The sequence below is a fragment of the Myotis davidii genome, unplaced genomic scaffold (assembly GCF_000327345.1).
Source record: "Myotis davidii unplaced genomic scaffold, ASM32734v1 scaffold560, whole genome shotgun sequence".
Taxonomy (NCBI): Eukaryota; Metazoa; Chordata; class Mammalia; order Chiroptera; family Vespertilionidae; genus Myotis; species Myotis davidii.
The window spans coordinates 270715-286565 of record NW_006294418.1 but is presented as its reverse complement, the minus strand read 5'-3'; the positions used below and the strand labels follow the sequence as shown (position 1 = coordinate 286565).

The 15851-nt window shown below is 39.3% G+C and overlaps 1 protein-coding gene across 1 annotated transcript in view; it reads left to right on the top strand.

Moving 5' to 3' along the window:
- LOC102765229 (low-density lipoprotein receptor-related protein 1B-like) overlaps window positions 1-15851 on the top strand; it is a 221897-nt gene that overhangs the window by 16017 nt on the left and 190029 nt on the right. Inside the window, exon 4 of the mRNA XM_015567146.1 lies at window positions 6793-7038. Coding sequence (XP_015422632.1) covers window positions 6793-7038 — 246 coding nt within the window. The remainder of the gene's footprint in view (window positions 1-6792; window positions 7039-15851) is intronic.

Sequence of the window (15851 nt, the reverse complement as noted above, 5' to 3'; positions counted from 1 at the left end):
GCCTGCAGCAAGAGAAGCTCTGAAATGGGAGAAGGGATTGCCTGGACGGGTCTGATGAAGGCGATCTCTGTGGTATTGCACTTTTCACTGCATTTGCTCCTCTCGGGACACTAGAGCCTTTTAGTTCACTTGCTGATACTGATTATAGTAACAGTCACTCTTTCCATTCATTCAATTTAAATGAGACATTTAGCACTGAACCCTATCTATCTTTTTTACAACCATGTTAAGTCTATAAAAATTTTAAAAATATGATTAGAAATTTCTGAAAATAAAGCAGAAGAGTGTAGCCTATATTCAACTCACTTAACAGTTGTATAGCTTTGCTCATCGTTTAGATCTCTGCATGGTCAATGCTGCTGTCACAATGGAACTGATATTATTTTTTGTCAGCGACTCACTCAGAACAGGAGAATCTTATTATTAGTGATCAATGGAATGGAGTTTACTGCCACCCAATGGATTATGTCATTCCTTCTAGTCATGAAAATAGAAACATATTTAGAAAGAAGAAAGGAAGGGTCTGGATTATAAGACCAACTGAATATTACTTAGTCTGTTTCATGCTTCCATGTCTCTGGATCTACTTTGTTTGCAGTTTATTTTTTTCATTAGTTTCCACATCTAAGTGAGATCATGTGATACTTTTCTTTCTCTGATTGGCTTACTTCGCTTAATATAACAATCTCCAGGTCCCTCCATGCTGTCTCAAAGGGAACGAGATCCTTCTTTTTCACTGCTGCATAGTATTCCATGGTGTGAATGTACCACAGCTTTTTTATACACTCATCTACTGATGGGCACTTGGGCTTTTTCTAGATCTTAGCTATTATAAATAGTGCTGCTATGAACATACAGGTGCATACATTCTTTCTAATTGGTGTTTCAGGATTCTTAGGATAGATTCCTAGAAGTGAGATCACTGAGTGAAATGGCAGTTCCACATTTAAATTTCTGAGGAAACAACACTGTTTTCCATTATGGCTGGTCCATTTTGCATTCCCACCAGCAGTGCATGAGGATCCCCTTTTCTCCAAACCCTTTCTAGCAATAGTGTGGTGAATGCCTGTTGTGGGGGAGGGGAAGGAGGGATGAAGGGGGTCAATGGGCTAAAAAATGGGGCATATCTGTAATACTTTCAACAATAAAGGTAAATATAAATAAATACATGAAATAAAGTTATTTTTGACTAGCTATCTCCTTATGCCAACTGGCATACATAAAGAAAAAAATATATTTTTTCTTTTTGGAGAGATCAGATATTCAGCTAGGAGGTCTTTAAAATATATATTTTAGATAATACTGATGGTGACATTAATAGAATAATGAAGAAGAGTTTATGGAATGGTAGGGAGAATATGAGGCTGTGAGAAAAGAATGAAGCTGCCCAATTGAATGTAGGAAAGACAACAGCATTTAAGCCTAAAGTTATCATATTTTGATCTGAATGGAGCATTAATAGCACAATAAGTATTGCAAAATAACACTGTTGTTCTTTTTTTTAATTTATGTAGTAAAATATATTTCTTCAAAAGAGTTTATGATTCTATAAAATAACCTTGAAGTAGTCAATGCAACAGTTTCAGTCAGTGATGCTAAAATTTAAACAAGAAGATTCAAACCAAAATACATCCCAGAAAACCTAAATTAGAAAACAATAAAAAATACTAATCAAAGGTGACAGATTAGTTTACCTTTATTCATTCCTATCTCTCCTAGATTCTTCTCCCTGTTGGAGCAGTTTGGTGGGTAGGAATCTCTTACATGACAATATCTGAAGTTTGCTCAGGAAGGTTATAAGAGTGATTCAGAATGAAGGAAACTACCAGTACTCTTAACATTAAAAGTGTGTAACATTAGAAAAAGTTTAGACTTTGAAATGTTTAAATTATGTGCTTTTTCAGTTATTTCAATTAAGTAACCTAGACAGGTGGCTAAATTGTTTGAAATGTCAGTTTCCTCAAAACAAAAATGGAGATGAGGATCTCTATCACTAAATCATGGTAATAATACCTGAGGCACTATGAATGTCGACAGAAATTAGAGTTTTTTCACCTTTTTTTAAACCCTTGGGTTACTGGTAAATGAAGTAAGAGGAGAAAAAGAGAAAGTACATTATTAAGAAAAATGAAGAAAATGATATGAAAACACAACTTTATTTTCCTATCTGCTGAACTCTGAATTGGGAAAACAATTTTTTAAAAATTTTTTATTGTTGAAAGTATTACATGCCCCCCTCTTCCCCCATTGAACTCTCCCAGGCTGTCCCTGCCCCAGAGCCTAGGCCTTTACCCCTCTATTTTCTGTGTCCCTTGGTTATGCTTATATGCATGCAAGGTCATTGGTGATCTCTACCACCCTGCTTTTTCTGAATTCATTTGTTTGCTTCAAGATTGAAAATCACTTTTTGCTCGTCTAGCCCTTTTTTCATCAGAGGAGGAGCCTCACTCAAACATTTCAAAGAATTACAGAGAGTAGAGAGGCTACAATGAAGCCGGCTGTAAAATTACCAGAGAAGGTACTAATCCAGAGAAGAAACAAACTTCTCAAGTCTTTTTTTTTTTAATTTATTTTCCCTTTATTGATTAAGATATTACAAATGTGTCCTCTCATCCCCACAATCCTGCCCTCACCCTCACCCCCTGTTGTCCACATCCATTGCTTAGGCTTATATGCATTCATACAAGTCCTTTGGTTGATCTCTCCCCCTCACCCCCATCCTCCCCTACCTTCCCTCTGAGTTTTGAGCATCTGATAGATGCTTCACTGCCTCTACGTCTGTTTTTGTTCATGTTTATATTGTTCATTATAATCCACAAATGAGTGAGAGCAGGTGATATTTATCTTTCTCTGAGTGACTTATTTCACTTAGCATAATGCTCTCCAGCTCCATCCATGCTGTTGCAAATGGTAGGAGTTCCTTCCTTTTTACAGCAGCATAGTATTCCATTGTGTAGATGTGCCAAAGTTTTTTAATCCATTCATCTGCTGATGGGCACTTAGGCTGATTCCAAATCTTAGCTATTGTAAATTGTGCTGCTATGAACATAGGGGTGCATATATCCTTTTTGATTGGCGTTTCTGGTTTCTTGGGATATATTCCTAGAAGTGGGATCACTGGGTCAAATGGGAGTTCCATTTTTAACTTTTCGAGGAAACTCCATACTGTCTTCTATAGTGGCTGCACCAGTCTGCATTCCCACCAGCAGTGGACGAGGGTTCCCTTTTCTCCGCATCCTCTCCAGCACTTGTCATTTGTTGATGATAGCCATTCACATATATTGAAGAGACTGTCTTGATTCCATTGTATGTTCTTGCCTCTTATGTTAAATATTAATGGAGCATAGTGGTTTGGGTCGATTTCTGGGTTCTCTATTCTATTTCATTAGTCTATATGTCTGCTCCTGTGCCAGTACCAGGCAGTTTTGAGAACAGTGGCTTTGTAATACAGCTTGATATCTGGTATTGAGATCCCTCCTACCTTGTTCTTCTGTCTTGATTCCATTGTATGTTCTTGCCTCTTATGTTAAATATTAATGGAGCATAGTGGTTTGGGTCGATTTCTGGGTTCTCTATTCTATTTCATTAGTCTATATGTCTGCTCCTGTGCCAGTACCAGGCAGTTTTGAGAACAGTGGCTTTGTAATACAGCTTGATATCTGGTATTGAGATCCCTCCTACCTTGTTCTTCTTTCTTAGCATCGCAGCAGCTATTTAGGGTTTCTTTTTATTCCAGATGAATTTTTGGAGAGTTCTTTCTAGATTTGTGAAATATGCTGTTGGTTAATTGTGAGTGCATTGAATCTATAGATGGCTTTGGGTAGTATGGATTTACCATTGCACCAAAAAAATTAAGATACCTAGGAATACACTTAACTAAGGAGGTAAAAGACCTCTACCCAGAAAACTACAGGACATTGGAAAAAGAGATAGAGGAAACATTAACAGATGGAAGAACATACCGTGTTCATGGATTGGCAGAATCAACATCATCAAAATGTCCATACTACCCAAAGCAATCTATAGATTCTCAAGTCTTTATGTCTGGGGACCATTCGAGCACGTTAGAGCAAGGTTGAGAGCAAGAGTGAGATGGTTATCTCTGTGCACGTGTGCATTTGACAGAGACTACTCTCAAATCTTTGAGAAGACAGTTTTAAGTGTTAGAAGATTTACATCTAAAAAACATAAAAAAGGTGTGGAGAAAGTAGTATTTGTAATTGCAAGGTTTCTAAAGTCACCACTCTAAGAGGAGGTACAGGGACCTGTGCTTATCACCAGGTTTTGGCTGGAACAAAGAGTAAATTCTGCTGTCAAGGTGGAGCTTTCTCAGGCAGGCACTTTAAGGGGGTTGAAGGGGGGCAGAGTCATTCTAGGAATGTCGCCTGCCTTGAGCTGTTAGAAACTTTTCCAGTATTTGTTGAATCTCTTATTGGGTGGAACGGTGCAGGCAGGAGTGGAGAATGAAATTATTTGTGCCTAGAGTTTGCCATTTTTATAGGCCAAGGTTGAGACCAGTTGACAAGAGAGCTCAGAGGAACCTGACTAGAGTTTGATGAATATGAGTCTTTTTCAAATACTTTTTTTTTTTTTAATGACAGGTATAGGGTTAAGGAAGAACGGACAAGGGACTAGCCATACAAATATTAGCATTAAGTTTCCCTATTTAGTTTTAGATTTCAACGTGAATTTTTTTGTTTATCCTAAATCTGTGACTTAATTCCTCATACAGTGTCAGCAAGAGGCACTTCAGTACCAAGAGAACAGTCATATTTGAAATAAGCTGAAAGTATTGTAACTTTTTAAACAAATACATTTTATTGATTTCAGAGAAGAAAGGAGAGGGAGAGAGAGATAGAAACATCAATGATGAGAGAGAATCATTGATTGGCTGCCTCCTGCATGCCCCACACTGGGGACTGAGCCCACAGCTCAGGCATGTGCCCTGACCTGGAATTGAACAATGACCTCAATGCTCAACCAGTGAGCTATGCCAGCAGGGCCGTAATTTTGTTTTTCCCACCTGCTGGGTACAGTGACATTTCTTTGCAGTAATTCTATTGAAAAAAGAATGTCAGATAGTAGACAGGGGAGGTGAGGTGAGGGCTTGTGCTTGGAGGAGGGGGGTGGTGGAGGAGAGGTCAATGGGGAAAAAGACTCATGTAATACTTTAAACAATGAAGAATTAAAAATAAAAGAATGCCAGTTGAACTAAAACGGGGCAAATACTTTGAAATGACTGCTGTTTTGAAATTATTATCATTATGGGTGAATAGACATATTTGGAGGAACCAAGAAATGAATTGTTTTTTTCCAGACACATTGATTGGTTGCCTTCCACATGTGCCCTGACTGGGGATAGGGGATCAAACTTGTAACCCAGGTACATGCCCTTGACCAGAATCGAACCTGGGACCTTTCAGTCCGCAGGCTGACGCTCTATCCACTGAGCCAAACCGGTTTCGGCTTGAATTGTATTCTTAAAGAAAATAGTTAATATTATCATTTTCTTTTCTTACTACTGTCACTTCTTATATGGTAACAATTGATATAAAGAAAATGTTGACCCATATGGAAGTTTAACAAGTGTGAAAAATATTTTTTTAAAACCTTACATTTCAGCCTAATTTTAAACTGGATAAATTTCCATGGATGACAGGAAATATTTGAGGTATATAAATATATATAACTGCAACTTGCCAGTTATTGAACAACATTCTATTTTAGCTTGTCTCAAAATACAACTTCTAATTAAACAGCCTTTGAAAAGTACTCAAAACATTTTAAAGCAAAAAAAAAAAGTTTCTGTTGCCCTTCTTATTATTTATTTTTTTGCAAGTAATGTGCTTAAAATAATTAGCTGGTTTTTTTTCAAAGTATAAATATTCCAACTTGTAATTTTCCCAATTGGACAAGTAGTTACTCAATTTTAAGGCATTTTGTGCCTTTGGACAATTTTAATTCAACAAATATTTTTAACTGCTTCCTCCATGCTAGGGACTGTGCTAACTATTTCATATGCACTGGTAAACAGAGCACATATATTGTATACCCTCAGGGAGCCTGCAATTTTATGATGGAGTAGAATGATACATTCATATACCTAATATATTTAGATATTATAAATGCTGTAAAATAATAGTCTCTTTCTTTATAAACCAATTATATTATTCATGCAGTCAGTACTAGTTGCTCATTATTTCAGCCAGATTATAATGGCAAATATATATATATCATACAATTTACCTAAATTAAAAATAAATGGCTGCAGCCTGTAAAGGGGAAACTAATCCATTTTGCATTATCATTATAAATCAGACTATAGATGCAGAAAAAGATATATGGATATTACGCATATGTATGCATATGCCTGATTTCTTATAAATATCAATATAAATCAAATGTTCAGATCCTCAATGTATGTACATGCATCCCTTTTGGAAGACCTCAACAACTGATTTTGTGTAACTGATAAAGGCTCACCACAATTACTCTACTAGTAACAGAAATATTGAACCCATTTACCTCTGTGGGTACAACCAAGTATACTCCAAAGTTTTACAGAAATGAAAATCTGTCATTCTCAATTCCTATCATACAGAATTACATTTGGTCATTGGATGAATTATTTCACCATTCCTAGCCCAACTCCTGAAAAAGAAATCTAAAAAGAATGTCTTCTATTTATTATATTCTCTCTCTAATTTCAGCCTCAGGGAATTAAGTTCAATGATTAGTATTTAATTGATCAAAACAACCGATAATGCCCTAAAATCTCTTCTCTTTTTATAGACGAATGTTCTCTGAACAACGGAGGCTGTAGCAACCACTGTTCTGTTGTTCCTGGAAGAGGAATTGTCTGCTCCTGCCCTGAAGGACTTCAGCTCCACAAAGACAATAAAACCTGTGAGATTGTGGATTACTGTAGCAATCACCTAAAGTGCAGCCAAGTGTGTGAGCAGCACAAGCACACGGTCAAGTGCTCATGTTATGAAGGGTGGAAGCTGGCTGTGGACGGTGAAAGTTGCACAAGTATTGGTAAGGAGATGTGTGTTTTGCTATATTTAACAATAGCAAGTGCTTTTTTGTTTCTGTGTATTGTGTATCTTTCTATATTTAAGAATAGAACTTAAGAAAAAAATCTAACGACACCTTCAGAAAATTAGCAAAAGGTTCATTTAATTTAGGTAAGGCATAAGTAGAATCTTCTGGACAGGAAATGTTACAATAATCCTTACAATTCATCCTATTGTTTCTCCCTCAGATACTGTTTTTATCATCAACCCCCCCTAAGAACTTACTTTTGTATGCTCCAAAGCTTTTATTTTTATTTCTCTTTACATTCTTTTTAGAATCTAAAGTCTGGTCCTTTCCCACACTCCTAACTGTATTCCTAGCACTCCTGAAAACAACTCCTTGTTCTGACTGTTTTCATCTTGTAACTCCCATTCGAAACACTGTATTGATTCTCTAGGTCAGTGGTTGGCAAAATGCGACTCAGCAAACCATGGCTCATGAGGCACATGCGGCTCTTTGGCCCCTTGAGTGTGGCTCTTCCACAAAATACCAGCTCTTCCATAAAATACCAACTTCTGCACATGGGCCACGAAGTTTCAATCACACTGTACATGTGCGCCCACACGTGGTATTTTGTGGAAGACCCACACTCAAGGGGACAAAGAGCCGCATGTGGCTCGTGAGCCATGGTTTGCCGACCACGGCTCTAGGTCATATTTCACAGTGGGAAAAGCATACAAAGGCTGTGGAGTTCAGCATTTGGATTCTGATCCTGCAGCTGGCATTCATTATGTATGTGACTCCAGACAGGTTACATAAAACTCCTTGAGCCTCGGTTTTCTCATCTTTTAAATACCAATGCTCATTATAACAATGTCTCCCCTATAGCATGTTGCAAGAATAGCATGGAATAGTTGTTACTGTGCCCCACACCCATTAGGTGCTTAATGCATGATGGCATCCCACTGTCTTTCCAAATTTGTAGTCTGTATCTGCAGGACGCTTAGTGGTCCGTGACTAGAATTGAAGGGGTCCATGAACTTCGTTGGGAAAAATATCACACCTTTATTTTCTTTACCCTCTCACTGAAAGTTAACATTTTTTCCAATTATGAATGTATGACACAGACCAATTACTATCAGCAACTCTGACTGTATCTCCAATAGAAGTAATAGACATATTTATATCATGTTAAAGTTTCTATATCTCAAAAAGTCACTTATGTTCAAGCTTTGAAAACTACAACTACTTCAATAATAGGAGTCATTAGACCCACTGCTGATGGCTGTTTGCAGGCTGGTCACAGCCCCTTCAGGGTCAGGGTCCCCGCTGGGGTGCCTGGCCAGCCTGGGTGAGGGGCTGATGGCTATTTGCAGGTTGGCCAAGCCCCCCAGTGAGGACCCTCACACCACGAGGGTGTGTCCAGCCTGTTTGAGGGGCTGATGGCTGTTTGCAGGCTGGCCATGGTCCCCAGCCACCAAAGCTTAGTGGAGGCTGGCTGGAAGCAGGTATCTGGGATTTATTTAGCTTCTATAATTGAAACTTTGTTGTCTTTTGTGGAGGCCACAGCCGGCCAGGCAGGTGGGAAGCTTGGCTTCCTCCATCATTGGGGCAACTAAGCCTCCTGTTTGCTCGAGCTCCGTGGCTGCCGGCCACCATCTTGGTTGGGTTAATTTGCATATAGTCACTCTGATTGGCTGGTGAGCATGGCTTGGGCATAGCAAAGGTACAGTCAATTAGCATATTTGTCTTTTATTTGTGTAGATATATAATTTATGTTTTTACTCTATTGTAGTTTATTTAGTGTAAAATAGTATTATGCTTATTAAGTAATATACTGTACATACATCAACTTAAAATACTTTATTGCTAAAGAATACTAACCATTACATGAAGCTCCAAGAGTCATAATCTTTTTGCTAGTGGAGGGTCTTGCCTAGATGTTGATGGCTGCTGACTGGTCAGGGTGGTGATTGCTGAAGGTTTGGGTGGCTGTGGCAATTTCTTAAAGTAAGACAACAATAAAGTTTGCTGACTCTTTCTGTCCCAAACAGTTTCTCTGTAGCATGTGACACTGTTTAATAGCATTTTACCTACAGTAGAACCTCTTTCAAAATTGGAGTCAGTCCTTTTATACACTGGCACTGCTTTATCAACTAAGTTTATATAATACTCTAAACCCCATATTGCAATTTCAACCATCTTTACTTTAGTCTTCATAAAGAGTAGATTTCATTTCAAGAAACTACTTTCTTGGTTCATTCGTAAGAATTAACTTCTCATCTGTGAAAATTTATCATGTGATTTCAGCAACTTAGTCACATCTTCAGGCCCCTCTTCTCATTCTAGTTCTCTCGCTATTTCCACCATATTAGAAGTTACTTCCTCCACTGAAGTCTTGAGCCCTTGAAAGTCATCCATCGGGGTTTGAATCAACTTTTTCTAAACTACTATTAATGTTGATATTTTCACCTTTTTCTATGAATCACTAAGGTCCTTAATGGCATCTAGATTGGTGACTTCTTTCCAGAAGGTTTTCAATTTACTTTACCCAGATCCATCAGAGGATTCACAGTTGATGGCAGCTATAGCCTTACAAAATGTATTTCGGAAATAATATGCTTTAAAATAAAAATTACTCTTCCATTCATGGGCTGCAGAATGGATATTGTTAGCAAGCATGAAAACAACATTCATCTCATTGTACATCTCCATCAGTGCTCCTCAGTGACCAGGTGCATGTTTAAGGAGCAGTACTATTTTATAAGGAATCATTTTTCCAGAGCAGTAGGTCTCAACAGTGGGCTTAAAATATTCAGTAAACCATGGTAAACAGATGTGCTGTCATCCAGGCTTTGTTGTTTTATTTATAGAACACAGGTCGAGTTGATTTACCATTGTTCTTAAGGGCCTTAGGTTTTTGAAATGGTAAATGTGAATTGGCTTCAACTTTAAGTCACCAGCTGCATTAGCCCTTAACAAGAGAGTCAGCTGATCCTTTGAAACTTTAAAGCCAGGGACTGACTATGAAAGTCATAAATGGCATCTTCTTCCAAAATAAGGCTGTTTCCTCCACATTGAAAACCTGTGGTTTAAGGTAGCCACCTCCATTAATTACCTTAGCCAGATCTTCTGGATAACTTCCTGCATCTTCTATGTCAGCACTTGCTGCTTTAACTTTGCACTTTAGATTATGGAGACAGCTTCTTTCTTTAAACTTTACGAACCAGCCAAGCTTCAAACTTTTCTTCTGCAGCTTCCTCAATTGAAGGTTTTGGCTTAGGGGTATTGTGGCTGGTTTGATCTTCCATCCAGACCGCCAAATGTTGTTGTTTTTTATATGTCCTATATAATAAAAGGTAAATATGCAAATTACCTCATGCCCACACAAGATGGCTGCCTACGACCAGGCCAGCAGGGGGGTTAGTGAGGGATGACCAAACGACTGAACAAGCAGGCTATGTGGGGCGAGCAGGCTGGCAGGGGGGCAGTTGGGGGCAACCAGGCCGTGAGGGGAACAGTTTGGGGTGATCAGGCTGGCGAGGGGGTGCATTTGGGGGCGACCAGGCTAGCCCGGGGGCAATTGGGGGTGATTAGGCTGGCGGGGGGGGAGGTAGAGGGGCCACCAGGCTGGCAGGGGGTGCAGGAAGTGGCAATCAGGCCAGCAGGGGGGCCAAATAGGGATGACCAGGCAGGCAGGTAGTTGAGTGATTAGGAGCCAGTAGTCGGGGATTGTGAGAGGGATGTCCGACTGCCGGTGTAGGCCCGATCCTGAGGGATCCCTGATTGGAGTGGGTGCAGCCTGGGCTGAGGGCACCCATCCCCGTGTATGAATTTTGAATTTTGTGCACTGAGCCTCTAGTGTGTGTGTGTGTGTGTGTGTGTGTGTGTATTAAGGCTGTTACTTATCATTGGTGTGTTCACTTTAGTAGCAATTCTAATTTTCAAGAACTTTTCTTTTGCATTCACAATGTGGCTAACTGGTGCACAAGGCTTTTGGACTTTTCTTGCCTCTGTTGCTAAGCTCAGTCACTTCTAGCTGTTGATGTAAGTGAGAAATATTTGACTCTTTCTTCACTTGAACACTTACAGGCCATTTTAGGATTGATAATTGACTTAATTTTAATATTTTTGTGTTTCAGAGAATACATTGGCCCTAGGAGAGGGAGAGTGGTGCGAATGGCCAGTCGATGGAATAGTTAGGAGACATACAACAGTTATCCATTAAGTTGTCTGTTTGATATGAGTGCAAATTCATGGTGCACCAAGACAATTACAGTAGTAACATGAAAGGGAATAGATCACAGATCACCATAACAAATATAATAATAATGAGACAGTTTGAAATATTGCAAGAATTACCTAAATGTGACACAGAGACAGGAAGTAAACAAATGCTGTTGGAAAAATGATGCCAATAGACTTGCTTAACTGAGTAACATTTAACCTTCAATTTGTAAAAAAAAAAAAAAAACACACAAAAAAACGCAATACTGCAAAGCACAAAAATTGACCTGCCTATATTTTACATTTTAAATATAATATGGGGCTTTTCTTACATGAAGAATGTAACCTGCTGGTAATTTATCCCTTTCTGAAGCATATGGTGTACAAAATACCATTGTCAGCAATTAAATTATTACAGATAACAGGTTTTATTAGGAATTGAAATTAAATTTTTATATAAAAAAAGATTTATTCTGTATTTCACTTCATTTTTTTAAAAAAGTTCTATCCCAGATACATAGTTCAATAAAAGTGAATAGACTATTAATTATAGAACTTTATAAATCAATTTCTTTTTTTCTTGCTCTTCTCTTTCTTATTTCCATAATTCTTAAGTTGAGTCCTGGTTTTTAAAATGTGTTTTTCCTATTGAATGCAACACCTGTGATTATTCTCTTTGTTATTCAGAAATAAAGAGTAATATAACTCTTTATGCTTAAAATTAGAATAATGAAGCCACATTATTTTTTTCCTTTTGAATTTTGCTCTTTTGTTCTTTCATGTTTTCTTCTCTAATTTTTTCCTTCCTAAATTCTATACCATCTGTTTTTTTCTGAATTGCTGAAATTAATTCAAGTTTTTTCTAAGTTCAAATCCTAACAACTTATTAGTTAAATGTAATGATTTTCATAATTACTGCTTTTATGTTATCTCTCTATATATAAACATAAGCGATCTTTACAAGCAAACAACCAGAACGACCGGAACAACTGGACAACTGGTGGGTAGCTATGACACACACTGACCCAGACCTTGCTGCTGAGGCCCTGACAACCCAGAATCTGGTTCACCCACACCCTGGACCCAGACAGGAGGGAGGAGGGAGCCCAATTCCTCATGGAATCAGCTGTTGGTTAGCTTGCTGCAGGTGCCAGTTCCCCCCACAGCAGGCAGGCCCCCACTATCGCCCCAATTGCCAGCCAGGCCGAGGGACCCAGCTGTGCATGAATTTGTGCACTGGGCCACTAGGTTAGCTATAAATCTTACTTTTCTTGGATATCCCAGTACTTAATTTTATCAGTTCCTTACATCTTCCCTCTTTAACGCAAATACATATATCGTTAAACACTTTCTTCTAAAGTATTTGTTTCTTTGCTTTTTGCTAGGCAGCTCCCTTGCAATATTGCAGCATGTTTCCAGTATCATTGGAAAGAACATTATAGCATTCCTTTTTGTTTTCTCTTAAAATGACCACCTACTAGTATACTATGTCCATTGCCCAAACCTTAGTTCTCAGATGCCTCTTGTTGAACTCCTTCTCACTCTGAGGGCTTCTGTTATCACCTCAAATCTGATTACTGTGGCATTTACATCAATAGCTATTATCATTTCTTACTATCCGATTCATTTCACCAGATATAATCAAGTCACATCAAATTAGTTGGCTAAAATGTACACTTTCTTTTTGCCCTCAATATTCCATAGTTATCTCAGTGGTTCCAATTTTCTTCTGGTCTTTAGGATCACAATCTCAATTATCCTTGACTTCTCCAGTTCTCTGTTCCCCTCTTCCTCCATATTTTAATCTTTTTCTGCACAGTGTCTCTTGAATTCAACCCTCTTTAAATTGAGTAGCATCAGTACTACAGTGGAGCCCAGAGTTTCCTGTGTTTTAATGATGGCAGCCTTCTCTATTTGCTGTCATAATTTTATTTTTCCAGGTTATGAGGAGAAGATTATCAAAACTTAAAGGAATATAGACTTTTATTAAAGAGGCAGAGAAAAATCCAAATCTGGAAAATGAGATTAAAGGAAAGCTGTCAGTAATATGGTTGAGAATAAAATTTGAAAGAAAAAAATAATAAGCAGATGGTTACCTTTGTGAATAATCCTATATAATAAAAGCCTAATATGCTAAGTGTCTAGTTATCCATTCAACCAATCAAAGTGTAATATGCTAATGATATACTAAGGCCACTCAACCACTGGTTATGATGTGCAGTGACCACCAGGGGGCAGACACTCCAACTGGTTGATTAGCTTGCTGCTGGGGGTCTGATTGGGACTGAGCAAGATGGGCCAAGACACGCCCTGGAGCCTTCCTCAGTCCCTCCCTGAAGGCCAATCTCCCATCTCCCTCCCAGCCCCAGTTGTGCACCCGTGGGGTCCCTCAGCCTGGCCTGCATCCTCTCGCAATCCAGGACCCCTCGGGGGAAGTCAGAGAGCCAGTTTCTGCCCAACCCTGCAGGTCAGGCCAAGGTTGGAAATTTGAATTCTATACTCTATTCAAAACTCCCTCCTCTATGAATTATTTCTTAAAGTTAATTATTATAATACTGTATTTCTAATACCTATCATTCATTAAGCATCTGGAAACTCAACAAAAGTGTGGTGAAGACCTAGGGAGGGAGAGGTGGAGGTGGGTGGAGATGAGCAAAGGAGGGGGGAGGAGGACATCTACAATGGTGTTAACATTACAACTTGTTAATAATAAAACTAAAGTGTGATGGGTAATTTATTTATCTATAGTAATAAAAGCATAATATGCTAATTAGAACAGACATCCTTCCAGATGACCATCTGGACAAAGCCAGGTCTGCAAGGGAATCCCAGGTCCTGAGTGCCTGCCGGCGGCCGCAAGGAAGCCTGAGTCCCGGGTGCCACGAGGAAGCTGGTGCGAGCAGCCGGGGAAGGAAGACCTACTTTTGCATGAATTTTGTGCATTGGGCCTCTAGTCCTATAGAATAAAACCCTAATATGCTAAGTGACCAGTTGGCCGTTCAATCAATCAGAGTATAATATGCTAATGATATGTGAAGGCTGCTCAACTGCTCGCTATGATGTACACTTACCACCAAGGGGCAGATTCTATGACCTGTAGATTAGCTTACTTCTGGGGTCCGGACGATCAGGCCTGAACAAGATGGGCTGGACACGCCCTGGAGCACTCTTGCAATCCCTCCCCGGCCCTGATCATGCACTGGTGGGGTCCCATGGTCTGGCCTGTACCCTCTCATAATCTGGGACCCCTCGGGGGATGTTGGAGAGCTGGTTTTGGCCCCATGACAGAATGACCAGTCTCTATGATGTGCACTGACTACCAGGGGTCAGATGCTCAAAGCAGGAGCTGCCTCCTGGTGGTCAGTGCACTCCCACAGGGGGAGGGCCGCTCAGCCAGAAGCTGGGCTCATGGCTGGTGAGTGCAATGGTGGTGGCCACCAGCAGGCACCTAGGACCCGTGGGGAGCAGGCCTAAGCCTTCAGTCAGACATCTGCCAAGGGCTCCCAGACTATAAGAGCATGCAGGCTGGGCTGAAGGACCCCCCTCCCAAGTGCACAGATATTGTACACTGGGCCTCTAGTAACTTATAAGAAACTAATTGGATGCCCTAGCTGGTTTCGCTCAGTGGATAGAGTGTTGGTCTGCGGACTGAAGGGTCCAGGGTTCTATTCCGTTCAAAAGGGCACATACCTGGCTTGCGGGCTCGATCCCAAGAGGGTGTGCAGGAGACAGCCAATCAATGATTCTCTCTCACCATTGATGTTTCTATCTCTCCCTCTTCTTCTCTCACTCTAAAAATTAATACTAATAAAAATATTTTTTAAAAAAGAAACTAATTGTATATTTTTAAAAAAATATATTTTATTTATTTTCGTAGTATGTTTTTATTGGTGTCAGAGAGGAAGGGAGAGGGAGAGAGAGATAGAAACATCAATGATGAGAGAGAATCATCGATCAGCTGCCTCTTGCACACCCCCTCTTGGGGATGTGCCCACAACCAAGGTACATGCCCTTGACCGGAATCAAACCCGGGAACCTTCAGTCTGCAGGCCAATGCTCTCTCTATCCACTGAGCCAAACTGGTTAGGGCACTAATTGGATATTATTACTGCAATTTGATACCTATGGGAACAGACACAGAAAGGTTACTTCATTTACTCAGGTCCTTGTAACTAAGAGATATTAGAGCAAAGTTATTTTTAAAATTTTATTATTTATTGATAATTTTTCTGTTAATATCACTACCTTTTCTTATTGATTTGTAGGAGTTAATTGTATGACCTAAAATTTAGACATTTCAAATATCCTCTCCATGTTTTAATTTAATTTTAGTCATGTTGACCTTTTTTATACTCTTTCTCTTTATCTTTCTGCTTCCCTCACTGACTTCGTCCTTTCCTTTTCTTTTCCCCATAGTAATTTTTATCTCCTTCATATTTTATGTATTCTGGGCTAACTATTCAGTGGGTCTTATAATTAGTCATTCTCTCATTTATGTCATCACAAATATTTATTAAATGCAATTTAGCAAAAGGCAATGGGATATATCCTAGAAATGAAAAGGTTTTTGTTCAATCCTTTACCCCGGAAGTTCTCTCTCTCTCTCT